Here is a 27187-nt window from a genome sequence, read left to right as displayed (position 1 = left end):
CCGGAGAGCTCTTCTCCCATGAGCAAAGGACTGGCTGATGGCATCGTGGGAGACTGCCTGCTGTCCCCCAACCAGTCACGGCTGGGGTCAGCCCCAGCCCTGGACTCTCGCCTGAGCAGCACAAGTGGTGCTCCGCTCCGGGGGTGAGAGCCACCTCCTCACGTCTCCTTTTGCCCTCCCGGGCAGTGCTCCAGCGAAGTGGGGGCTGACCAGCAGGTGACCCCAGCCAGGCCTCCAGACCCCACCGCGCTACTCACGGTGCACGGTGGCTGCCCCTTCATAACTCACGCCTGCCTGCCTGGCACTTCCTGGCTTCTGATACCCAGCACGTGAGACTTCTGCCTGAACACACACACTCACACCTCGGGGTAAAGGGAAGGTGACTGTGCCCTATTCCTTCCCTGGGTGGGGCCGTGTGCTTGCTGACTCAGCCCAAGACCTGCCTCCAGAGCCTCGGCCTCTGCTTGTCATCAGCTTGAATCCCAGCCGGGCTCATGGGCTTGCTCTTGCAGCTTCCAGACCTTTGCTGAGGCTCTTTCCCCCACATCCGCACAGCCCGGACCTGTAGACCTGCCACGGCCGCCTGGACCCAAGGAGGATGAGGCGGGGGCCCACGAGGGAGGCAGGAGGCAGTGCTGGGCCCCGCCAGGCTGGGCAGCACGCGTGTGGACTGAACCTGCTCCTGCCATTCACCAGGCAATAATAGCAGCTTCTGGGACTCTGTGCCAAGATAGCTCCTACAGCTAAGTCCGAGCACGGAAGGCCCATGCAGCACGATACAGCTCGGTGGGCACGGTCCCTGCCAAGCTACAAACAGCTCAGGGCTTAACTCGAGCTCAGGGGCACACAGCTTGATACCTGCGCCCAGCAGCTCCATGGCAACCGGGCCACGCGGCCCTTCTGGGGACTCTGCAGTAACACGGGAGCATACATGTGTGCATGATGAGCAAAAGCACCCCATCAGAGCCCGTGTTACAACTTGATGCCATTCTGGAAAACACATAAACCGGGCACAGATGAAATGCAAATGCAAAGGGGGCTGGTCCCAGGGCCTAGTGCTTTTTCTTCTGCTTTTCACTTTTCTCCTGTTTTTGCTATTTTATATGACCAGGCGTGTATTACGAAACAAACAAGATACAAAGAGTAAAAGCCTTTTATACACCTGATACAATCTGATTTTTCTCACAGGAGGTGCAGAGTCAGATGCCTGGGAAGCTCTGGGCCTCCCCAGCAGCCACTAGGACATCTCCGAAGCCATGAGACTACCCGCTGTCTGCTTTTCTAGGGGTCAGGAGGGCCAGAGCTGGTCTGAGGACCACTGGGACTTCCTCGAGGCTCAACCCGCTGACCCCACAGAGCCTCTGAATGGACAGGAGCGGGCGGACACTCCCTTTTCCACATGCACCCCTCACCTGCACAAGCACACAGTGTGCCGGGGAATGATGAGGCTTTGTGTGTTCTCTGAATGCAAACTATTCTTCCCCAGACAGAGCACACACTAAACAGACTCATTTGAGGCCCAAATTAACTGCAGTGTCCCACTTTCTTTCTTCCACCCTGTGGTCCCTGCTGACCCAGCTCTGCTCTCCCAGGGAGGGTGGCCACCTCCGGCTGATGTGTTGGGAGAGCTGCCATCTCAGCAGCGACCCTTAATCCTGGGGGCTGGGGACACCAACCTGTCTCGAACCACGGACCCCTCCATCAAGTGCTTCTATGGGGGTGGGAGAAGAGAGGCTGATGCTTGGTGTGAGGAGTGGGGCCTAGAGGGCACTCACTAGCTTTGCTCCTACAACCTCTGGGGTAGGTACCACCATTAGACCCCCTCTGTAGATGGGCAAACTGAGGCTCAGGAGAGCTTCTTCTGCCAGTCTCCTAGCTACCAGGGGCATCCACACCACTGAGCAATCCCAGACGCAGGGTCTCTGAGAGGAGCTGGGCAAGGCACAGGGTACCGAGTGTGTGGTCTTTTAACTTGCCAAAGGCTCTGCCACTTAGCAGCTGTGTGGCCCTGATAGGTAGCCCATTCCAGGGCCCCTGGACCCAGGCATGAGGAAAGGAGAGAAAGGCCTCTAGAGAACAAACAGCCACAATGGACTCACCTGCTCTCGCCAACCGTGGGTGGGGGCACCAGGAGAACATGCAAGAGAGAGAGAGAAAAGCCATCAGTCAAATATATGAAGTGTAAGTAGCCCTTCACCTTAACAACAAAAAGATCACAACAGTAGTTAAAATTCCTCCTACGAGTAGTCAAGTACTGAGAAATGTCTGCAGCTTACTTTGAAATTGTTCTGCCAAAAAGAAAGAAAAAGCAGACACGCATATAAGTATACCTACACGTGTACGCGTAAGCACGTAAGTACACAGACACATGCCGGTACGCGGAGCAAGAGAGCTCATGTGCACGAGCGCGGGATGTAAGTATACCTACACGTGTACGCGTAAGCACGTACATACACAGACACATGCCGGTACGCGGAGCAAGAGAGCTCATGTGCACGAGCCCGGATGTAAGTATACCTACACGTGTACGCGTAAGCACGTAAGTACACAGACACATGCCGGTATGCGGAGCAAGAGAGCTCATGTGCACGAGCGCGGGATGTAAGTATACCTACACGTGTACGCGTAAGCATGTACGTACACAGATACATGCCGGTACGCGGAGCAAGAGAGCTCATGTGCACGAGCGCGGGTGCCCCAATGCCCAAACAGTAACAGTCGGTGTGTCTGGCGTAAGGTCGAAGGCTTTACTACTTTGTAGGTTCATTTTTCAAAATAAAAAGGTGGTGGGTGTGGGGGGAAGAAACCCCTACAAAGAAAATGCCAGGCTATATCTACCAAATTTTTAAATTTTTTTAAATTTTTTTATTTTTTTATTTATTCATGAGAGTCAGAGAGAGAGAGAGAGAGAGAGACAGCAGCAGAGGGAGAAGCAGGCTCCCCGCCTAGCAGGGAGCCCGATGCGGGACTCGATCCCAGGACCCTGGGATCGTGACCTGAGCCGAAGGCAGACGCTTAACCATCTGAGCCACCCAGGCGTCCCAATTTCTACCAAATTTTTAAATAACAGATTATCCAACTTAACACAAACGCTTCTAGACAATGGGAAAGAAGGGAACCCCGCCCAACCCATTCTAAGAGGCCAACATTACCCCAGCACCAAAATCAGACAAACACAGGAGAAGACAGGAAAATTACAGCCCTTTTCATTCACAATGCAGATGTAAAAAACCCACACAGAAATCTTACCAAATCCTATCCAGCAAAACACATGGAAGATACCACGCTATGACCAAGTCACATTACCCCAGGTATGCAAGGATGGGTTAATGCCAAAAAATTCCTAAATGAGATTCATCATACCAATAGATCATAGATCTGGACAGATGGATAAAAGACGTTTGCTAACATGAAACACCTATTCCTGATAAAACTCTCAGTAATAAGGGGCGCCTGGGTGGCTCAGTCGTTAAGCATCTGCCTTCGGCTCAGGTCATGATCCCAGGGTCCTGGGACTGAGCCCTCCATTGGGCTCCCTGCTCAGCGGGGAGCCTGCTTCTCCCTCCCCCACTCCCCCTGCTTGTGTTCCCTCTCTCGCTGTGTCTCTCTCTGTCAAATAAATAAATAAAATCTTAAAAAAAAAAAAAATCTCTCAGGAATGTAGCAATAGGATGAGATTTCTCTTAACCCGATAAAGCATACAAAGTAAACTAGAAGCAACACAGTCCTCAGGGAAGAGTCAGATGCATTCCCTCTAAGACAGGAACGGGGTGAAAATGCCCACGCCCCGTTCTGTAAGGGGGGGGGTCTCACCTCATACAATAAAATGACAAAATGGAGCCTGTCTGTCCATCTCATCTTTGCTAAACACCTATGTGCAAGCACTGGGCTGGGGGCTTCACCCTCAGAGTCCCAACTGCAGGAGGGACCTACTTCCCCTATCCAGGGCCCTTGTCCCGAGTCCCAGAGGGTCTGACAGGAAAAGGTCTGGCTTGCTCTCAGAGGTCTGCAGGTTCTGGAGGTTTGGGGCAGCCACACCACTGGACGAGTGGCAAGAGGCAGCGGCCTCATCAGCTGGCATCCTCCCTGCTCCCAGCCTCCCGGGGGCCAGGTGTCTGGCAGGAAGGGCCCCAGGCACCAGGTGAGCTCAGCAGGTGCGTCAGCCAGAGTGCCTGCTTCCGAGTGAGCTTAGCTGGCCTCAGCCCCGAGGGGGAACCCCTGGCTGTATGACATGGGGTCTCCAGAGGCCGATGCCTTCCTGGAGCAAAGCAGATTGGGAGGGTCCACATGTAGGCAGGATGTGGGGCCAGGGCCTCTCCAAGCCTCAGTTTCCCTGTTTCACGGCACCAGCCTTTGCTGCTTTACATTAGCTGGACCCTTCTCCGTCTGTGGGAGGTGTGGGTATGCTCAGGAAACAGGTGGCAAGCAGGATCCCGAGAAAGGCCTCTGGACAGACCGGCAGGAAAACCATCCCTGAAAGGACATGTGCTATAACAGCTTTGCCCCAGGGCCCTGAACACAAATGGCCCTGGGCCCCGCTCTCACTTTTATCTCAGTTAGCCAGGGGCCCACAGGCTCATCTCCTTGAAAATGGTTCTTGATCCTCCCTCCCTTTCCTCTGTCCAACTCTCACTGCTCAGGGTCCTCCAAATGCACAGTCCTCCTGAGGCCCACCTGGGTGAAACCCTGCCAAGCTCCTTGATCCCAGGAGAAGACCCCTGCCCTCCTGGTGGAGGAGCCAGACCTCGTCTGGGGTGGAGGGAGCCAGGTGGGGGAGGAGGCTGGGAGAGGAGAGCAGGGGCAGACCCACATAAGCCCCAGGCCCTCCCACTAGCACAGGAATCAGCTTGGGTGAAAGGGGTGGGACAAGGGGCCTGACAGGGACTGTTTCCAGAGGCTCTGCCTATCCCCCCCCACTTTTTAAAAAGGATTTATTATTTGAGAGAGAGAGAAAGAGAGAAGGAGAGAAGGAGCGTGCACTCGAGAGAGCTGGTGGGGGGGCAGAAGGAGAGGGAGAGAATCTCAAGCAGACTCCCTGTTGAGCGTGGAGCCTGATGTGGGGCTCGATCTCATGACCCTGGGAGATCATGACCTGAATCAAAATCAAGAGTCAGACGCTTAACCCACTAAGCCACCCAGGTGCCCCACCTGCCCATCCTTTCTTGGAGTCCAAGCCCAGTAGGACATTGGCTAGGACAGGCTCCTAGGCTGGGATTTAAGGAAACCGGGCAGCCCATGGGGCAGGGACACCCATACCATGTGCAGACAAGAAAGGAACGGGCCTCAGCCCATACCAGCCTGGACACAGAAACAAGCCAGGGCTCAAGTCCTGAACTGGAGGGGAAAGTGTGTTCTGTGCCCAGAAGCTCAGAAACCTTGCTTCCCATGAGAAGCAGGCAGGAAATGCCCATGAGCTGGGCTTTCTGGGGCATGGTGATGGGGGTGACAGAGGAGGATGGTGGAGGGTCGGGGGTGGGGGAGGCGCCTGCAGGAAAGGGCCACAGTTCTCCTGGCTGTGGGCACTGAGCCCGGGCCACCTTGCAGGGATTGGGCCCAGCACGTGGGTGGAGACACTGAAGCAAAAGGAGCGTCTGAAGAAGAGTCAGGGTCCTCCAAGGGCTGAAGGCTAGGGCACGTGGTGCGAGGAGGAGGGCCAGTGACTCAGTGGGCACATGGGGGGCCGGCTCAGGGGGCAGCTGGGGTGCCGTCAGCTGACGGGCTCCAGCTGGAAAAGATGGCTTGACTCACGCAGGAGGGTGTGTGCATTGCAGGAGATTCTGAAACAGGCAGCCTCCCAGCGGGGCTGTGGAAGGGCTTCTGCTGTCCACATGAATGCCCCTGGTCACCGGTGCTCCTCCTCTCTGGTAATGACAGGTCCCCAGCACCCACACGGTGCCCGCCCTGCCTCCCCATTGCTGGCAGCAGACAGAACTATGGGAACCTCCCTCCCAGGCTCAGAGACTGGGGGTATGCCAGTGTGTGGGAGCCGGGGAAGGAGGGTCATAGCCTGGACCTAGCGAGCGGGACACTGCAGGGCCCTGACCACGGAAAGTCACATACCCCAGGGCATCCACAGACAAGACCAAGGGGCTGCAGCACAGAGTGGCCATGCCCTGGAGGGAGGGCCCCACTCTCTCCTCCCCCTGGCCACACCCTCCCACGAAGGTTCCCAGCTGGACACGTGTGTCTCCCCAGGCTTCAGAGTGGGCAAAGCCCATGGCCGAGGCCTGTTGGTGGAGTTCCTTGTGGGCCTGGCTGGCCGGAAGCTCAGGGTGGGTCCAGGGAGAGCCACCCCTACTGCCGCTGAGCCCGGTGCAGCTGAACGCAGGCCCTCTCAGCACTTCTGCGGGGCTCTAGGGGTCCCAGGAGTTATCTGAAGACATACACCCCTTCCACAACCAGGTCCCAGCCTGTGCCACGGGTGCCCGATCAGCCCCACATCACCCCCTTGGGAGCGAGGGCTGACACATCAAGGGGGGGGTTGCGCAGCTGCAGCCATCGGGTGCGGCCAACGGTTTCCCTCTGCCTGCCAGGCCCCCAGCAGAGTGGAGCTCCTTAGGGCTCCGAGTGCAGGCTGGCCTCCCTCCCCTGGGTACCTTCCTCCTATCTGGCCCTGTGTTCTCCTCACCCACCTGCCCCGCCCCATGCCTGCCCCTCCAACTCCTTTCCAACTCCTGCTGCAAATGAACCCCCAAGGCCGCCCTGGGTGCTGGCCCAGGCCCAGGTGTGGGGTCCTTTGTGTGGCTGTGCAAGGCCTGTGGTTTTCTGTCTTCACGGTCCCGGCGGAGCTGCTCTCCTCTCCTTCCAGTGCCCCCTGCACACTCGGCCTCCTGTCAAAAAGCACTGTTCGTCCCAGTCCGGTTTCAGCGAACCTCCTTCTCCCCTTTTCTTTCCTCTCAGACACTCCTGCCCTGGCCCACCTCTCAGCCACGGGCATGTCACACAACGTGGTGTTCTTCTTCTCCCAGCCTGTCCCCCACCTGCTCTAGGGCCACCTGGGGCCTGGGCAGAGCGAAGACTCAGAGAAAAGCCAAGGTGCTAAGTCTTGGACTAAGACTGACAAAAGGGCAGGCATTTGCTCCATAAAACCAAGAGGAAAAGCAGGCAGTGGTGGCTGCTTTGGTGGCTGCCACCCACCTATCAGCCAATTTCCTTGTACAGAGCTGGGGAGGTCACCAGGGCAGCTTCCGGACTTCCCAGAAGCCACAGCTCCGCCCCCACTAGAGCAGGGGCCTCTCTCTGCTGAGGAGGGCGCGGCAGCGGCAGCAAACCATGGGCCCCGAGGGGCCTGGGGATGGCTCCTCTGCTTGCTGAGGCCACAGCCCAAGGGCATGATGGTACCCAGGGGACCCGGGAGAGGAAGGCCTGGCGAGACGGCGTATGGGTCAGGACACGCTGGAGCGCGCACGAAGGCCCCAGTGCATGCCCTCCTGGTGCCCACACCTTCTGTGAGCCACGGCCGGTCCCGCCTGGGGCTCTGCGGTGAAGTCCACAGGGAGGGGTGGCCTCACCAGGCCCCACGGGGGACTCAGAGGTGGGAACACGTACCCGACATACTCCTAAAACTTCTCAAAGTGGGGGAATAAGCACACAGCCCACAGAGTGTCTAGAAGGTTAGCAGCAGGGTGGTGGCCTCCACCCCTCCAGGGGGCTACTGTGGCCCTTCCTGCCAGCTGAGAAGGCTCCCCTCTGTGCATCTGGGGCCTCATTTGCCGAGCAGTGTCCCCAGAGGCAAAGGCCCCTGCACTGTCCCCGAGCTGACACCAACCTCGGTGGGAATCAGGAAACACAGCCATGTAAAGGCGGCAGGCCGGCAGGCGGCACCAGCTGGGTCATAAGCATCCTGCCCGTCATCAGGAGCCCCCGCACCCAGGAGAGAAGCACTAAGTCTCTTACCGCCTGAGACCCAGGAGCCTCCAGAGCCATAAATGACCCTATGCAGGGCTCCCTCATAAATCCAGGGTTTCTGAGGCCGTGAGAACTCGGCATGCACCCCCAGCCTCCTGCAGGCTGGCTTGCACAGGGCCTACAGGACAGACAGGTGGAGAGGACGTCAAAGGGGCCTGGCATGCAGAGCCCACGTGTATGCGGCCTCAGGCCATTGCTGAAAGGCGGCACCTCATACACCTGAGCGCACACATTTTCAGGGCTGCCCACGGGCGCTGAGAACTGACAATCAACCCTCCGTGGCAGGAAGCTACATGGAGGCGAGGGCTCCGTGAGCAGGGGTCTGTGGCCATGCTGAGCCGGGCAGAAGCTGCACAGCCACGTTAGACCTCTCAGGCGGTGGCGGTGGCAGTGGGCTGGGCCCAGTGGGGGGTCCACCTGAGACCACTGCAGGGACAAGCCAACTGTGATAGTGGCCCCTCCTCAGCTCTGCCCGGTGGCCAGTGGGCCCAAGGGTGGGGACCTACCCCGTCCCCTCTGCTAAACACCTGTCCCAAACTCCACTAAGAGCTGTCCTGTGCCTCCGCCTTCCCCAACTTCTGGGCCCAGAGTCTGGCCCAGACTTTGTCAGACTCCTCCCCTGAGGCCCCAAGTCAGGGCTCTCTGCCCAACTTGCTCCGGTGCAGAAAGCAGACTCCTGAAGCATTCCTGCTGGGAATATAAATAGTACGGCAGGTCCTCAAGAAGTGAGACATCAAATTACCATATAACCCAGCGATCCCACTTCCAGCTATACACCCAAAAGAAGTGCAAGCAGAGGCTTGAACAGAAACGTGTGCACCTATGTTGACAGCAGCACGATCTATGACAGCGACAGGTTGAGACAACCCAAGTGTCTATCCGCAGACGCGTGGGTAAGTAAAATGTGGTCTATGCATCCAACCGCGTACTGACCAGCCTTGAAAAGGAAGGAAACCCTGACACGTGCTACAACGTGGATAAATCTTGACAATGTGACGCTAAGTGAAATAAGCCAGCCACAAAAAGGCAGATCCTGTAGATTCCGCTTACGGGAGGTATGTAGTCATCAGATTCACAGATGCAGAGAGTGGACGGTGGTTGCCAAGGGCTGGAGGAGGGGTCACTAGGAAGTTAGTGTCTAATGGGCACAGTTTCAGCTGGGAAGATGGAAAAGTTCTGGAGATGGATGGTGGTGATAGTGGTACAACAATGTGAATGAACTTAAAACCACTGAACTGTGCACTTCTAAAAAATGATTAGAATGGTAAATTTTATGTTATGCATATATGAACACAGTCAAAAAAAAAAAGGCTCTTCTATGATGGGGCATCTGCATATAGCCCCGGGCCAGGCAAGTCCTCAAGAACAAAACCACGGCAGGCTTCTCAGGAGAGAAGCCATTTCTCTGGGTAGAGTCACCCCAAGGGACCCTCAGTGACTGCGTGACAAAGGGGAGTCCACGCAGTGAAACCTGCCCCCAGCGGGAGTGTGTTGTGGGGGGGTACTTCCTCAGCTCTCCTGGGGAATGACAGGACCAAAGAGAAGACCCAGAGCACCAGGCTTGGCTTTGGATGGGGCAGAAATGCACACAGACCCAGCCCAGGACTCGGGTATGACCTGAGAACCCCGTTTCTGTTCTTTAACTGGACAGAGCAGGAGTTCAGCAAGCACCCATCCCTCACTGTGAGGACAAGGGAGCACACAGCCCCCTCTTCAGCCTCTGTACCACGCCTCACATCACATGTGATACTGGTGACCCGAAGTCCACTGGCTGAGGGGACCTCACACCCCTAACAACCCTGAGGTGGTGCTCTGCTCCCCTGTCCTGTGAATGAATGAAATGAATGAAATGAATGAACAGGCTCTGGGAGGCTCTGGTCTGGCCCTTGGCTGCAGGACCAGAGCCCTTTGTCCCAGCTCTCAACAAACTGCAAGAAGGCACTACCAACTACAAAAACTGCGAATTCAATCTTATCCCAAACCAGACGTCTTACGGAAGACGAATGAACAGCTCTCTTACCCAGGACCCTTCCCCTGGGTTCCAGGCACCCCAGCAGGCTGCATCGTCCATCCCAGCCCCATTTGACAGATGAGGAAACTGAGGCACAGACAGGTCACCCTCGCCTGAGGTCACACACTGGTGAGGAGCACAGTGGGGCTTAAGAAGGGCTGTCTCTGAAGGTCAAGACCTAATCTGTGCCAGGTCCTCAGCAAAGGGCGAGGACACATAAGTGAATCATGGTGGCCCAGCCTGCCTTGAAAGACTCCAGCTGTTGGTGGGACAGAGGCCAACAGGGTGGGGGCTGTGGTGGAAAGCAGCTCATGGCCCCTCACCCACGTTCAGCCCTGAAAACACTGTCCATCTGCCAGGCAGAGAAACGAGGTCGACAACAGCAAAAACGCCAGCCCCCAGCAGGCAAAAAGCCTACACCACATCTTGGGGCTAGGGACCACTGGCCCCCTTCCTCCCATCCAACCAACATCAGGTTTCTCTTTTGAGGCCCAGGTTGGGACAGTGGGAGATGTCAGGCCCTGGTCTGGATGAGTTATGTCCCGCTCTGCCAACCTCATTCGGCTCTCTCCTATGCCTTATGCAAAATGGGGGACTTTTCCAGGGACCCCCAAGAGATTTCAACCCCAAACTTCTGCACAGAATCAAAGGCACACAAGGCATGCACCGGGGGCGTGGCTGGTGTAGGCAAGATTGCACAGGAAGGCTCCTGGGTTGGGAAGCTGGGACCTTGGTCCCCAACCCAACTTGGCAGTCCCCCAAGTCCCTCAGGTCCCTGGGCTAACACTGGGGATTGATAAAGTAGAGACTGTTGCCCAGGACAAAGACCACCACCCTGCTAGAACCTGGCAGGGATGGGGCACACTGGCCTCACTGCAGGGCCTTTCCCAGCACTGCGTGCCATGTGGGGAGGTGTGGTGTCCTGGAGATGCCTGCCCTCCTGACCCTGAACCTCTGGTCTACCTGACGTGTGGTGGTGTATGTGTGTGTGTCTAACTGGGGGGGGCCATGTTGGGGGTGGTGGGTGTGTGTCTACTGGGGACAGGGATGTGGGGGGCAGTGGGTGTGTCTACCTGGGGGGCTGTATGTGGGGGTAGTGGGCGTGGGCCTCGCTGGGGGCTGGTGGTGTGGGGTGTCTCTGGGGCTGCTGGCCCAGCAGCTGAGCAGCTCCTGTGGCTGGAGGTCTACAGCCCCTGCCCCAGGCCTGTCTCTAGTCACCCCTGTCCCCTTCTTCCAGTGGGGAAGGGAGAGGTAGCTGGGCCTTCAGACCCAACTATCTGTCCAGTTACCTGTTTGTATTTATCTCTTCAAGCAGACCTGAAAAATACCTGGGGGGATGGAGGGGGGACAGGCTGATGCAGGTGCCCAGGGTAGGCTCCATGACCGGAGCCTGGTTTCCTGTCTGGCAGAGTCACCCATGCCCTCAGCCCCGTAGTCACATACATGCTCCCAGGCCCCCTCAGTGCCAGGGGCCCCCGCGCTCACTCCAGGAGGCCACCCCAGGAATGAGCCCCAGGCAGCCACGGCCACTCGAGCTTCAGCCCACCAACGCAGCACAGCCTCTTACCCTGTCCCGGCCTGGGGGTCCTTGCCCATGGGAGCACAAGCACCGTATCTCAGGTGTGGTGAGGACAGTGGTGATGGCAGCCACAGAGAGCACCCACTGGACCCTGCCCGTCATGCCTGCCTAAGAAGCAAGGATGGCTGTCACTGTCATAGCCAGAGCCCCTTCTCCTGGGAGGGCAGGAAGGAGGAAGGGAGCCCCAGGGTCCAGCTGTCTGAGGAGTCTGGTCTTTGACCCCCGACAGAGCCTCCCACAAAGCCCGGCCCTCCCACCTCTCTGTTCGGGCAGGGCACCTGAGGGGTGGCCTGCCTTGGCTCCAGGCTGCCCCTCCACCCCTCTGTAACGGCAGCAAATCTACCTTGAAAAGACACTTCCTTAAAGTCCTGGCCTGCTCTGAGGGGGTGGGGACGGAGGGATGGCCCAGCCACGGAGTGGAAAAATCTCTCAGCTCTTAAAGGGGGCTAGCGGGAAGGAATTTCAAACGGGAGGCAATGTCCCCAAGTGCCCACCACTCGTAAGGAAAAAAGGAATTCTTGTTCCAGGATGTTTCTGAGTCACTGCTGGCTCCCCAGCTTGAGCTCCTGCCCGGAGCGTGTGTGAGTGTGGGTGTGCAGCCGTGGTGTAGCTATGTGAGGGTGGTGCCTCGTGCGGCCCGTGGTCAGCCGCTGTCCCTCCTGGGGAGGGGCCGGTGTCCCCCAGACCCCCATGAACGCAGCCCCAGCCTGAGGCTGCGGCCCTGCGGGGCGGAGGATGGCCTGTGATCAGCAGTGACGCGTGGCACAGGCCACGAGAAAGGCCAAGGCACCTGCCGCGGGAGCACATGCCTGTCACCTCTTCTCCTGGGTGATGTGCACGGCAGGCATGAGGGCGGGAGGGGGCTGGGAGCCTGGGGAGATGCTGTGGTTATCAGCCAGTGGCTGCCGGTTGTGTACATAATCTGTGCAGAGGAGAGAGGTGAGTGGGCTTCTCCTGACCTCAGGGTCCTCTCGCTAGCTAACGTCAAGCTCCAACGAGAAAACATTCCTGCCTGAGCCACAAAGCCAACCCTGTCCCTCGGGAATGCCTGCCGGCACCTGGAAACCAGTCGGGCGCTGGGAACACAGAAGGCTGCCGGCCCTCCTGACCCCTCGCTGCACACTGCCCGGCCCAGTGCGGAGGCTTTCAGCCAGGCCCTGCACTCTCAGCTGGTGCTGCTGCGTCCCACAGACTCAGAGAGGCAGCGCAAGGGCAGAATGCCCGGTCCCAGGCCTGAGACTCCCTGGCCAGGTCCCAGCGATAGCGTGTACTACTGTTCTAGGAAAAAATCCTGCAGATAAATATTTAAAACATGGCTTCCAGGTCTACCACAAAATTTTCCATAGCCTTGAGCTTCCTCTTTGCCGCTTGTGAGATTGACCAGGTGAGCTATGGGTGACCTCTGACCCTGCCCAGGAGGCTAGGTGCGTTCCCGCAATGGTCTGCCCTCAATAAGGGGCAGCACCCGAGCCCATCCTGACCGTCTCTCCCTCTCTGAGGACGCTCTACAATGACAACTGCCAAGCAGCTGCAGCCATGGGTATGGTTAGGGCCCAGATGGGGCTCCAGGACACCTGAGTTCAAGTCCCGGGTCTGCTACCTAAGCCATGTGACCTTTGGCGAGTCACCTGGACTCCCTGAGCCTCTGCTTCGGCCTCTGTGACGGGAGAAGAGTGGAGCCACCTCCCAGTGACCTGGATGGTGCCTGCCCCTCGGTCCCTGCAGGCCAGTGCCAAGTCCCTGGCAGGGTGAGTGGGGGTTCAGGATGCATCCAGATTAAAGCCAGAGCAAGATGTCAAAGGACCCTAACTTGGTATAACCTGGAGAAAATCTGCATCTGGCCTGACAGATGGACAGCAGAAACGCCACCCGAGGGGGTCAAGACCCTCATGTTGCCCCTGTGAACTGGAGGGAGCTGACAGTGCAAGCCATGGGATGTGCCTACTGCCAAGACCCCTGGGCCCTCCTGCTTCTGGGTTGCCTGTCAGACACAGCTGGGCAGCCCTGGCGGGGAAAGGCGAGGATGACGATCTCCATCTGATGTTGGTACCCCTCTCAAGACTGCACGGAACGAGGGCTCAGGAAAAACCTACTGAATGAATTAAAACAACTCACAAGGCTCCATGCACAAAGCCCAGGCTGGTTAAGGCCGGGATTTCCTGTTACCTCGGCAGGCAACAGCTGCCGGCCCACAAGGCTCAGGCTCCTACACCAGCTGGCTGTGTGGCCCGGCCGGGGCTCAGAGCTGAAGCAGGCCAGAGGAGGCCATCATCCCTAGGCTCTCTGGTAAGCCACTGATCCTCCTGGGGAGCACTTCCTCTAGAAATGACCCGGAACAGCTCACACGGTGTCTTGAATGGCCAGGGCGCTGTTCTGCAGGATGCTGGCTGGGCTGCAGCGCCACCCCAACCTGGCCATCCCATTTGTGGCACACTGGAAGGGCCGTGAAGTCAACCCTGTCTGCAGCCCTAGCCCCACCACAGGCTGCCTCTGGCCTGGCGGGCGGACGGACACAGTGGCCGGAGACGGCAGGGCTCAGGCTGGGGAGCACGCAGAGAACGGAGGGCTGGTGAGAGGGACGACAGGAGCCTGCTCAACCTTGCCGCGCCACACAAGGCCCATCTCCCCTAGCCAGGTGGGGTTCTTTGGTCTGTGGGGAGCCCATGCCAAATGCGGAACTGCTCTGTGGTTCAGACTGGGCCGCATGGACAGTGCCCGTCCTCCAGACAGACGTGGTGGCGTGTGAGGGAGCCCAAGGCACTGGCTGCTGGTGTCTGCTTCTCGAGTCTTCTGTGGATCTCACCTCCATGAGGTGAGAGAGGGCCCATGAGCCAGAAGGACACGAGGGCCTCTTTGCAAAGCTCTCATATTCTGGGATTCTGCTGGCCTGGTGTGCATTTTGTGCCTCTGGGTGAAGCCCTGCCTGATGCCCATTGGGTTCCCCACCCACTCAACTGCTCGAGGACAGGCGTCTGCTTCTGCTCTGAACAGCCCCACATCCATCCCACCACCCTCCTTGTTTCCACTTGGCTAAAACCTGACCACTTTTTACTTGATAAAAACGGCGTTTTCCACTGGGCATACTGTCAGCCTAGCTTCCAGGAAAGCGAAGGAACAAACTTTCCCTTACAAGACGGCTTCCTGAATGCTTGTGTCGAATGGGTTAGAGCAGGACTCAGTAGGCCCTGAACTTTCAGGGTTCAGATGGTGGGCCGGCAAGCAGCCTTCTGTCTGGACTTGTACGAGTAGAACAAGCTGCCCAGACCTGCTTGCCTGCCTGCCTGCCGGCCACAAGGGAACACAGGACAGGCGGAGGGGGTCTGTGCCCGGAGCTGTGGCCACTCCTCTTTGGGACGAGGGGTCCCAGAGGGCTGCCGTGGGCTGGGCAGGAAGGAGGGCTGTGGCAAGGGTTTGAGGCTGCACGGGTGAGGCCTCGGCTCTCCACGTAGGGCAGGAGCGCCCTCAGCAGTGGCCCACCGCCTCGCCGGCTTTGTGCCTGCCTGGGCAGGGCCTCTCCTCACAGCAAATTCCTCTGGGAAGCCATCTGCTCTGCCCTTCCTCTGTTCCACCTGCCCTTGATCCCCACTGTACCATCTTGGGCTCCTGGGAAAGCCCACCCTTGAAGCAGCCCTGTAACCCTTCACCACGGCAGGCAGAGTGCTGGGCTTGAACCCTGTGCCCACGAGATGCCTGGCTCTCCCCTTCCAGGTGGGGACCCTGGGGAGGGGTTAACGGGAAGCCCCGGAGCCAGAGGCCTGTGTGTGAATCCCACCTCGGCCAAGTGACAAGTTACTCAGGCTCTCTGAGCCCCGGTTTTCTTATCTGTCAAGTGGGGCCCCTGAGAGAGAGGCGTAAGCAAGGACGGCCTGGCCATGGGCGGGTGTGGCGGTCAGTACAGTCACTCTTTGCCCCTGACCTGTGCCCTCCAGGCGAGGACACCTGCTTGTCCTGTAAGCGGGGTGCACGTGGCACAGCACCTTCACTTCACACAAACCCCCCTCCATTAGCTGCTGTCTGGCTGGAGGGCCTCCGCCTACTGGTGCAAAGTTTCCCCCACGGGGAATGGGGAGCAGGATTCCAGAGAAAATACCACGGGGCCTCAGCCGGCCTCACTGCTCTAAGACGACACCCATGCCACCTCTTGCTGCTGGGATGCAAACGCCAAACTCAATGTTTGCTGGTCCTCCTCTCCCAAGGACACCAGTGCTCCAGAAAAGTCAGTATTTATACGTGAGGCTCTCAAGCTCATAACTCAGAGGGGAGATGCCCACCCGCTGCCCACGTTTGTTCTTGGGGCCCCATGAGCCCTGTGGTGGCAGGAGCTAATTCTCAGATGGACAGCGATGTATGGGCCAACTGGGGATGTGGTCTAGAAGCAAATGCTGCACATACTGGGCTGGGGCCACGTGGGGCTAAGCGCGGGTGGGGTACATTCTAAGGCCCAGGGATGAGAGGAGGGTACAGGAACCTCATCCACAGAGAAGGGCCATGCAGGGACAGCCCTGGGGTGTGGCTGCAGCAGACAGGGACCAGGCACCAGACTGGGGCTAAGGCAGTGGTGTCTGGCTCCTCGGCCAGGCTGGGGAGTGACACAGGCCTTGCTCTGGGGAAGCCCTGCCTACGTTTCCACTGGGCGGGAAGGAGGCTCCTATGACCTCAGAGCAGTGGGTTCCAGACTCTGGTTTTGAGTGCAGGATCCTTTTCCCAATCCAGTCTCACAGGGGCCCCAACAACCAGGATCTATGGGTGCGAGACGACAGGCAGGAGGATGGCGGACTTGTTTGGCCTTCTGGACTGGGCTCAAGCAGCAGCTGCCCGGTGCTGCTGAGGACTTCCAAGGAAGGCCCTGGGGGTGTTCCTCCTGTAGGAAGGACGGCTGGTTAGTCAGCCATCTGTCTATCTACTCAGTCTTCTGGCTGAGCTCCAACCACATGGGGTCCCACAGGGGCTCACTCCCCTCCATCCCCTGCATGTGCACTTGGTGCCATCGGCTGGAGGAAGGAGGCCTGGTGGGCCCGCCTGGCCCACACCAGCACAGGCATCAGTAAACCAAATGCTCAGGATGACTTGCAGGGTGGAAGGACAGTAGGGAGGAGAGGCCTGGCAAGCACGGCACCCACAGAACTTGGTACCAGGAGACGCGAGGAGGACACACCACCCCTCAGGGCAGTAAACAGCCCAGAGACACAAACAGGTAAGTGGCGGGGGGAACCTCAGTGGCGGCAACCTGGTAACGGGATGCCTGTCTCACCAGCCACAGGGTCAGGCGCTAAGACCACAGCGGTCCATCTCACAGCTGCTGGCCTGACAAAGATGACCGTGTCTTACAGGCCACGCGGTGGGGGCATGCCGGCACGGTGTGGGGGATGAACCTCAGGCACGGTGTTGGGAGTCTGAGGAGCCAGACTGGAGAGCACCAGTCATGGACCACCTGTCCCCCAGCCCACTCCTAGGGACACACGAGGACGGGAGGCCAGGCCTGGCCACTGCCACCTGGTCTGTGAAACGCTACTCCTGTCTGCTCTTGGAACAAAGCACGGGAGGAAAAGAGGTGCGTCTAGACAAACTTGATGTTAAGTCTAGCAGTCAACGAATTAAATATGCATGTCATGGACCAACGTGGATAAATCTCAACAACAAGGCTGAGTGAAGAAAGCAAGTTGCAGAAGGTCAAGTACAGTCTGATGCAGGTTCTGGAGAGCGCGTCAACAGTGCTGGGTGCTGTTTAAGGGATACGCGTCTGAGGTGAAAATCTAAAAAAGGGGGCCGAAAACCATGAAACGCACACAGTGGTGAGGGGGGCGGGGTGGCAGAGGGGAGCCACAGCAGGCTGCCTGGGTGCCCCTGTGTTAAGCTTGCAGGGAGGACAGAGGGACTGGCAGCACAGACCACGGCCATCACCAAGTGAAAACACGAGCCTGCCACATCACACATCAACACCTGTGGGAGGGTGAGCACAGCCCAGGGCTTTCTCGACATCCAGGGAGGAAGCACAGCGAAGCCCCTGCTGGGAAGGAACAGGGTGGTCCCCAATGCCAAAGCCCGGGGTGAGCAGGACACCCCCATGGCCGAAGCATGGCACATCTCGCATCTCAGGTTGTCATGTCGGAAGGCCAGTGATGCTTGGTGGATGTCCCACATAATGGGACCCTAGCTACCCAGACTTCGGGTGCTGTAAGGAAGCCCCCTGCTGGCCCTCAAGCTGACAACAACAGGTGCCAAATTCCTAGCTGGCCCTGAAGGGCCCTTCCCTGTCCAGAGAGAGGGGATGCACTGTGGCCTCTTGCAAAAAAGTCTCCAGCACCAGGCACAGTTCCAACTCTGAGGCAGGCACTATCAGTGTGCCCATTTTACAGATGGGGAAACCGAGGTCACAGAGCTTGTGACTGGCAGAGTCAGGATTCGACCCAGCTGGGTCCGGCTCCAAGCCTGGGCCCCCACCCTTGCTCTGCTGTCCACCCTGACCACCCGCTGTTCCTGCTCTCCCACCTGCTTTGAGCCGTTTCCTCCTGCTGGCTTCTTCGCTGCTGGGCTGCCTGTGGATGGCCTTTGTCCCTCCAGGCCACGGGGGGCAGAGAGAAGCTTATGGAGCTGGCTACCTGCTGGGGTCTGGCTTGTCCGATGCCTCCTGCTACACCCAGGCAGGCAAGGGCAACAAGGCTCAGAGAGTTCCAGGCATATCCAGTCCCAGACTGCTGTGACTCAAGAGCTCAGACGTTCAAATGTCCACCCTGGTGCATCGGGGCTGTCTCCAGAGACACCAGAGTCCCCAGCTCCTGCCTGCCCACTGACCCCCTTCAACTCTACAGCTTTATAAACAATTAGCTCCAGACTTTTAATCTCTCTAGTTACTATCTTTCTAGACAATTACTGATTTGCTGTGATTCCGCCCCACCCGCCCCCCGTTGGGCCTTTTGACTCCCTGTGAAAAGACACGGAGGCAGCTGTGCGGCTCACGTGCGGCCCTCAGAGCCAGGCCAGATGCACAGCTGTCAGGGGCCGCCTCTCACTGAAGCCCCCGCCCCGTCCCCACAGCCAGCCTCCCGCTGGGCCGTGGCAAGTCACTGACAGCCCGCTTTACACCCGAGGGCCTGGGCCCCGCTCCTGGGCCATGAGGCCCATGCTCCCCCTCAGATCACAGAATTCTAAGGGGTTAGAGAGCGGCTCCTTTAAGACCCAAACACAATCTGGGGCTGGAAGGACTACGCAGTCCCGGAAGTCATGGATAACAAGTCACTGGTTCCTCTAGAGAACCAAATGACAAACTCCATACCCCACTTTTGAGATGCGGAAACAGGCTCAGACCTAAGGTGAGAAAGGCTGCCCAGGGGGTTCCTCTCTCCTCCTCTGCTTCCTTGTGGAGGCCCCGAGCTGCTGCCTGGACCCTCTGGATGGAACCCAAAGTCGAGTCCCACCTGTCTCTCTGTCCTCACTGGGGCCTCAGAGCCCCGTCTACATAGACACGGCCCATGAGCTCCTGGGGAACTTGGACATGTCAGTGCCCACAGGCAGCCCTGGTGAACAGAGGCCCCAGACCCAGGATGGTTGGCTAAACGAATGAAGGACCAGCAGCTGGGGTGGGGGTGGGGCCTGCAAGCGGTCCAGGCGCTCTGGAGGAAGCCTCAAGAGAGGCAGAAGCAGACAGCACTGCAGGGAAGGGATGCTCGCTGACCTGCAGGGCTGTGCCTCCGAAGCAGAGCTCCTAGCACCCAGAGCTGGCCGGAGCCTGGCCAGGGGCAGCGGGTGGCGTGGGAGAGAAGGGCTGCCCCGGCTTTCTGCTCCCCCATCGAGGAAAACAGGCCCCAGGCCCAGGCTGGGGCAGGATGTGTGTGGTCTTCAGTGGCTGGGCAGCCTACGCCCACCGCCACCCGGCTGGTCCTGATGTCCTCTAACAGCTGCCCATGGTGGGCGGGCGGCCTGGGATCAGCATGCCAACTCTCTGGTGTGTGTCTATGTGCACGCCACACTTCCAGAATAACCAGCCCTGCAAGCTAGGGACTTGGGACACAGCCATACCAGGAACCTTGGGAGAACAGAGAAATCAGACCACAGCCCGAAAGTGACAGGCCTACATTCCGGGACAGCCTGGACACCAGTGCCTGGGCCTCTGTATCTTTGTAGCTGGGACCGCATCTCACCCCAGGGGCCCTGGCAACCCAAACAGAGAGCAAAAACTTAACAGGAAGAAAAAGAGCCAATGGAGTTCTGGAAGAGGCAAGAACAAGGGTCTGGAGAGACAGAAACGTTCCTGCAAACACATCTCCTCATCTGTAAGTGCCGGCAAGTGAGGCTGAGCTATAGGCCTCAAGGAAAAGGGGAGCAGGGTTGCCAATAAGAAGGATCCACGTGGTTATAAACAATTGCTGAGAAGAAGTACTCAGAAACCACCTTCTCAGGAGAGAGCCTGAGTGCCCTTCCCATTTCTCGAACTCTCCACAGACCAGCGGAATCGTGTCCCGGCCGGAATCACACAGCCCCTCCAACAGGGCCAGGTGGCGGGCTGGTGGCTGCAGGCCCTCAGGACCACCTGGGGACAAGCCGATCACATGGGAGTGGCAGCATGGGGGGGGCACCGGCCAGGCAGCGCTGGAGGCCCCTGCTCGCTGCCGCAGATGGCAGCCAGAAGCGCACACATTGGCAAACCCTGCCGGCACTACCTTGCCAGAGCCAGGAGGATGTGGCCTGATTCTTGTCTTACTGCTACTCCGGTGAAGGCCGCCAGATGTTTCCCAGTAAAGCAGTGACACAGGCCTGCACGTGAAATTGCCCCTGTCTGCCCAGGGTCTTGGAAGCTGCATGTGCTGAACCTGGCTGGTCTGCCTGAACGGTTGGCTATTGTTCTCACCCACAGACAGTCTTCCCGGCTGGGGGCGGGGGGAGCTGGTGCAGCAGAGGGCTGGCGGGGCACACAGGCTTCAGGACAGACTCTCCAAGCTGAGGCACTCTGCAAGTTCCCCAACTTTTCTGGGCCTTGACTTCCTCATATGGGAAACTGGGACAATCGTCATACGCCTGCATCGTTGGGGTGGTGGGGCCAAATGAGATGATCCATTCCAAGTACCCACTGAGTGCTTGGGGGAGAAGAGCCAGCCTCCCTTCTGCACCCTGGCTTACTCAGATTTGGGTCCCCCATAGCCCACCACCCCTTTCCTTCAGACCCCAAATGGCAGAGCTGCACCTGGCTCTCTGGGGAGGGCCGAAAAGCAGATATCCGTGACCAGATGAGCAGGTACTGGGGTGACTGGGCCTGGATCCTCCCAAACCCCCTGAAGTTTAGACCAGCCCTGACAGTGCTTGCACCAAGCAGGACTTTTTGATAAAAACCACAGAGAGACGTTATTTTGCTGATTTAAGAAAGTAGACTCTTTTCAAACCCACAACACCATTCAATACTAAACAGGCACTCAAATACCACACGTGGCAACATGGTAAGGCACAGACTTCCTGAAAAGTAACTTCACACTTACACTGACAGTATTTAAACCTTCAGACCTTTCAACTCAGAAATTCCACTCCTAGGAACTTACAAAGGAAATGAGAGCTAGGCAAAACATTTACACACAAGGACATCCACTCCAGCATTACTTACAGGAGCCAGAAACGGGAAATCTGCACGTTCAACAGCACAGCAGAACTAACAACGCACCCGGGGGGGTCGTCTGCAGCTACTAAAACATTAAGTTTTTAATAAGAAGTAACAACATTTATGGAGAATTCACATTAGGTTTCAATTATAGTAAAAAAAAAAAAAAAAAGCATGTGTGAGGAATAGTCAGTTTTCTTTTCTCTTTTATGTTTTCCTCCCAATTATCACATAATCATCACAACAACAACAACAAGAGGGTAAGATGTGAAAGAAAAAGACTCAGGGTCCCTTAAGGATGACAAAGCCAGGCCTCTGCTGACCGCCTGCCACTCCCCAAGTAGAGCAGCTAAATCTCTCACACCACCAACTGAGAAAGAAAGAAAAAGACAAGGAGCCTCACAGGCCCCAGGGGTAGGAGCTGCGCCGCCTGGGAAAGGCTCCCTGACCGGGGAGCAGACAGTCCCCAGATCAGAGCCAGCCCCACTATAGCACAGTGGTCCAGCCTACTCTGCGTGGCCCCAGGTTTTACAAGTGAGGGGCCTAGAAGGACAGGAAGCCCTGGTCTTGCAAGTCTTTGGTGCTTTAAAGAAAGCATGAGTTACACAGCTAATTCCACAAGCCAGAGCACCATTTAACATAATTGTCAGTAAGCTAATTGAAAGTTTGCCTTCTTGTGCATTTGCCTAAAAAGAAGATGTGTTTTGTTTTGGCTATGAATGAAAATCTAATTCTGAACATCTTGACCTCACAGTCCCCTCATCTCCACACAAGGCTTCCCTAGGCGATTCAGGCCATGGTGACACTCCATCCAGGTCCCTTAGGTGGCTGGGCCCCATTCGTGGGTTCCAGTCACATGCTCTAGGTAACATCTGCCCCAGTGTAAGCAAATGCGGGCTTTGTCCCTTGATCACACGTAAGAGAGTAATTGTGAAGGCAAGGTGGAAATTGTTGAGCGCTGCAGAAAGAATTGTTACAAAAATGCCCCAATCTTAAGTCTGCCCAACCTGGCTGGGCCCAGCACTGCACTCAAGGCTGACTCGAATCTCATTCATTAGAGGACTCATGGAGGGGCACAGCTCCTGGAGAGGGTGGGGGCCAGGAAGAGAACATTCTAGTTGGTGCCAACATGTGGGCAGTACCCACTCAGCATCCGGCCAGTGCCAACATGCTGTGGACATGTCAGGATGGCCAAGGGCATCTAAGGCAACAGGGTGCTGCCAGGGAAGGCTTCCTGGAGGAAGGGGCAGCAGGGCTGAGGCTGAGGGGAGAGGAGGAGCCAGCAGAGGAGTGGGAGGAGAGGACAGCATGCCGGGGCAGAAGGTAGCAAAGGCTCAGCTGAGAGCACTGGCAGATTTCTGGAACACAGAGGAACTCAGGATAGCGGAGGGTACATGACCAGAAAAGAGGCTGGAGACTGGGAGGGTACAGGCCATCGATTCTAGGGCTCCTACACAGCAGTATCACAGATGCTGGGAGCCCACGAGGGGCTCCCGGAAGCCATACTGGGGACCCAAATGCCCCTGGTGGCTCCAAATGAAGGCTACACAATTTTAGGAACATTTCCAGGGCCACCGAGGCCAGATCCGTGTCTTCTCTTCTGTCCCCTTTAGGCAAATGGGGAGAGGAAGGAGAGACATTCTGGCCGTTAGGAGCGCCATTCTGATTCTATGAAGTGACATGGAGCATGGGGTGCAGAGACACTAACCGAAGTGGCCCTTGGCAACAGCTGGCCGGCCACCTGCCTGCTGCCTATGGGCAGCCTCACTACTCCAAGGTCAGTCCTTCCTGGGAGCCTTTCAAGCACACTGGCTGATGCTAGCAGGTGTGACAGCCCCCTCAATGGACACAGTCCATAACAGGGACCTACTGATGCTTTGCTCACGCACCTTTTTCTCTCTTTCAACTTAGGAAGTACTAACCACTGCTAGAAGCTGCAAAACTGTATTCCAGGAAAGTACGTCTCCTCATCTTGAAGTTTGTCACCTCAACACCTGCCCAGCTTAAACCCCCAAGGCTGATGCCGTGTGATAGGGAGGTTCTGGAGCTGTGGACACCCCCAATCCACTGAGTCACTAGCACCAGGAGTGGGAGAGGCTTGGTGGAGTTTCTAGAAGCACTCCTTATGGCAGGGAAGCATTCATTCACACCCTGCAACATGCTTGGCCCGGGGGACCAGGGAGGAAGGAAAGGTCCTCACCCTAAGCCCAGACCCCCAGGGCCCTGTCAGGGTGGCTCTTGGAGCCAGGCCTATCCCCTCCGCAGTTACCCAGCCAGGTGGTCACTCCAGCACCCACAGGGCCATGGGGCAGGGCAAGCCCTGGTCTGCTGGAAGGAGAACGAGGGTAACATCTGGAGCTCCCGAAACCAGGCATCCCATGGAATCTGGCCACTGACAATATTCATCCAGAGAGGTGCTGGGTCCCTGGGGCAGGTGAGAGAACTGCATCCTGACCTTCAAAGCACCCTGGTCCAGCCCCAGACTAGGGGAACACTCAGCAGGTGAACCTCAGTCCGATAGGCTTATAAACACACAAAGCCAAGATTACCCTGGCCTCTCAGGGAAGCTCATTAAAAAAGCAATCTACCTAGCGCCTGGAACAGAAATGAAGGGGGCGGGGGAGAACAGCACAGGAAGATGAAGCTCTGTCACCTGCCTCATGTCACAGCCCACTCCGAAAGTGGACAGGAGAGGAAGGGCCTCCTGAGGACCCTGGAAACCCCTCCTCCACCTGGCCTGCATGCTGCTGAGCTCAGCAACTTTCAGGCAGAGGGGATGGCAGCCCACCATAGCAAGAGGCATCTGGCTGACTAGGCACGGCATTTTCTATTCTTGCTACACACACCCACCCTGAGGAGGGGGTGCTGGGCCTCCCTCGTGCAGCACCTGGGGGCTCTGTCTGCTCCACTTGGTCTCCGGGCTCTTGTCTGCAAGGGTGGCTGGGCCTCCTTCTCTGGTGGACAAACTCCAGAGAAGGGAGGTCAGGGGGCCCTTCATCCTGGTGACCCAAAGGGAAACAGCCTCAGGAAATAGGCTACAGAGAGTGTCCCAGTCTTGGCAGCCCCCAGAACAAATTCTGCACACTGTCCCCTCTGGGAGTCTCCCACGCTAATTCCCTCTGGCAGACAGGATGGTGCCTACCCCCATCCCCACTACTGAAGGCAGGGAGGTGCCCACCCGGGCCTATTTGGGTTGGTCCGTGCCCAGGTCTGGGGGACTACAGTCCTGGTAGGCCAGCAGCTGCAAACTCCAGACCTGGCTTAGTCTAGCAGAGAGTGGCTGGCCCCAGGGGCAAAGGTGTGGGAGGTGGGTGCTACACTAGGAAAGCGCACCCATGCAGAGCAGACCAAGTGCTGAACAGGAAGCAAGGCTTTAAGGGCTTTGGGGTGGTAGATCTGTTACCAGTGGGGACTTAAGAGACCTGGAACATCACCTCGCAGGCTCGAGCTGCCATCTGGGGGCAGGGGGTGGGGCAGCCAAGGGAAAGTAAGATGACCTCTGTCTCCAGCTCCATGGCCCTAATTTCCTGACAGTCAGGGAAAGACCACAGGAGAACTGAAGAGCTGAGCAGAGGAGCAATGCCATGGACCACGTTTCACTGTGGACTGGCCAGATCCTCAACCTTTATCCCCCAAACACACCAGAGACCCTGCCCCCTCTTGACCCAGAAGAGTGCCAACAAACACAGCTACACAGCTCACATAAGCTCCCCCACCCCCAGCCTGGCTGTAAGTGCAGTCCTAAGACAAATATAGAATATAAACAAAGGACAGGCAAGAAGACCTCACTCCTGGCTCTTCCCAGCCCAGATATCATGGGGAGAAGGCCCCCAGAGCCCCAATATGAACAGGAGAAAAGAATCCAACTTTTAAGCACTGGAAACCCAAACTGCCCTCTGCGGTTGTGGTTACAAAGTGCCTCCCAGGAGAGCTGCCCCCACAAAGGTCAGCCCTATGCCTCCAACCTCCACAGAAATGGGGGGCCCCCAAGGAAAGTGTCTGGTTGAATAGGTACCCCTGACCAACTCAGCTCCCCCAATCAAGCCGTTGGTCTGCTTTTGCTCCTCTTTCAGAGGGAGCTTGCAACCGGTTCTGGCCCAACTGGTGAGGGCAGGCAGCATTGCTTCCTCCCCGCCCCCAGCCCCAGGTCACACTCATGCCTTTGTTCTACCTGCACATACCGGCAGGCAGAGCCCACCCCCCTCCCTGGCAGCTCCTCCCCAGCCCTCTCCAGGCAGGCTGGGGGACTGGGGGCCTCACAGGTGCAGGGGGAGAGGCACTTCACTTCTCTCACTTCCGCTTCGGGTGTGTGAGCGGCCAAGGTAAGCGAACACTCCAGGTGGGCTACACACGCCAAAGAACCCACTTTCCCGCCCGAAGACACCAGGCTAGCCTGGACCCACAGCTGGGGCGGGCCAGATTTTACACTGGCCCGCGACGCAAGGCAAGTGACGGCCCCAGGACAGTGGGCTGTGACCCAAGGGAAGCCCAGGCACTGCGCAGCCTGGGGGGCGGGGGTGGTGGAGGGGGAAAAGTAGAAAGGCGAGGAGGAGGAGAAGGTGAGAATAGAGGGCAGGGTGACAACGGGCCGCAGCGGAGGAACTGAGAGCTCCGGGCGCCCAGCAGGTCGGGAGGGGGTCCAGAGCGGCTGCGGCGAGTGGGGGCCCCAAGAGTACAGGAGAGGAGAGCAGGGAGGGCAAGGAGGGCAGAGCGGGCCCAGGGGAGCCCGGCGGGGGCACGGCTGGGGCAGCAGCCGCTAGCTGGGACCCCGTCGCTCCGGGTGCTCACCTGGGCGTGCGCAACGCGGCGGGGTCGCGACGGTCCAGCACGCCGGGCACGCAGTTGGTGAGCTCGGTCCAGTCGGCGTGCAGCCCGCAGCTCCAGCCCGTAGAGAAGCGGGAGAAGAGCCAGGTTTCGCGGCGGTTGGGCCGGTAGCAGGTGCACTTCTTCTGGCCGGGCCGGCAGTCGCAGGGCACCTCGAGGCGCACGTTCTGCACGAGGTGGCGGCCGAAGGTGGTGCCACCGGTCTTCTGGATGTGCAGGAAAACGATCACATCGTCGCCCTTCATGTCGAACCGCAGCGAGCGCTCCAGCTCGCGCACAGGGAAGTAGTACTTCTTCTCGTAGTGCGGGTCGGGCGTGGGGAAGAGGTCCAGGTCGTCGGGCGGCGCGCGGCCGCCGGGCGCGCCCAGGCTCAGCCCCGGGCCCGCGTACTGGTACAGGATGAGCATGAAGCACGCTGAGCCCGCCACCACCAGCACGAACTTGCTGGCGCGCTCAACCATGGTCCTGCCGCCGGCGCGCCGCCGCCGCATGTGTCACCATCGCCGGCGGCCCGGGCGCGGGGCGCGGGGCCTGGGAGGGCGGGGGGCGCGGGCGCAGCTGCCTCCGTCGCCGCCGCTGCCCGCGCTCCGGCCCGGCCCGGCTACTCGGCGCCCAGGCCGCCCGCAGCGGCGCGGGCCCCGGCCCTGCGCGGCGCCATGGCTGCTCTCCGCCCGGCCCCGGCTCCGGCTCCCCGGGCCCGACCCCGGGCTCGGTTCCGGCTCCGCTCCGGCCCCGGCCCCGGCCCGCGCCCCCTGCGGCCCGATGCCGGCCACTCCGCTCCGCGCCGCGCCGAGAACGCTCTGCGCCGCCCCGCGCGCCGCCGCGTCTCCGCAGTCCGCCGCCGCCCCGCCCCGGCCCGCCCCCGGCCCGCCCCCGTGGCGCCTCTTGCCGTCGCCGCCCGCGCCGATCCTCGGCTCCGCCCCCTGGAGCTCGCGGGGCCTCAGGCGGGTGCTGGGCTCCAGGACCCGGGTGCCTAGCCGCGGCCAGAGCGCTCCGAGGCGGGCCGCTGCCGACTGGAAACTGGTTCCTGTCCGAGAGTCGGGGAGGGGAGCGACTGGGGAATTGGGGAACAGGGGTGCCGTCGGCCCTTCTGGGCTAGAGCTCGGGGAGCGCAGCAACCAGCACCCCTGACGCCTGGGTCCCCCTCCCCCCAAGTCCTGGCTGCTGATGGAATACCCCCTTCCGCGCTTCTCCGGAGGAAAGCTACCGACCTTGCACGCTGGGCGCTCTGAAGTTCCAAATGCGAAAGGAGCGGGCTGCGATTGGTGGGATCTGGGGGCGG

At 58.6% G+C, this 27187-nt stretch overlaps 1 protein-coding gene across 1 annotated transcript in view; it reads right to left on the bottom strand.

Moving 5' to 3' along the window:
* The window catches only part of HS6ST1 (heparan sulfate 6-O-sulfotransferase 1), a 41981-nt gene extending 15295 nt beyond the window's left edge, over positions 1-26686 (bottom strand). Inside the window, exon 1 of the mRNA XM_036099523.2 lies at positions 25870-26686. Coding sequence (XP_035955416.1) covers positions 25870-26396 — 527 coding nt within the window. The 5' untranslated portion in view covers positions 26397-26686. The remainder of the gene's footprint in view (positions 1-25869) is intronic.
* Positions 26687-27187: the final 501 nt, after the last annotated feature.

The sequence above is a fragment of the Halichoerus grypus genome, chromosome 4 (genome assembly GCF_964656455.1).
Source record: "Halichoerus grypus chromosome 4, mHalGry1.hap1.1, whole genome shotgun sequence".
Lineage (NCBI taxonomy): Eukaryota > Metazoa > Chordata > Mammalia > Carnivora > Phocidae > Halichoerus > Halichoerus grypus.
The sequence above is the reverse complement of the archived record's forward strand: the minus strand, read 5'-3'. Positions and strand labels throughout refer to the sequence as shown.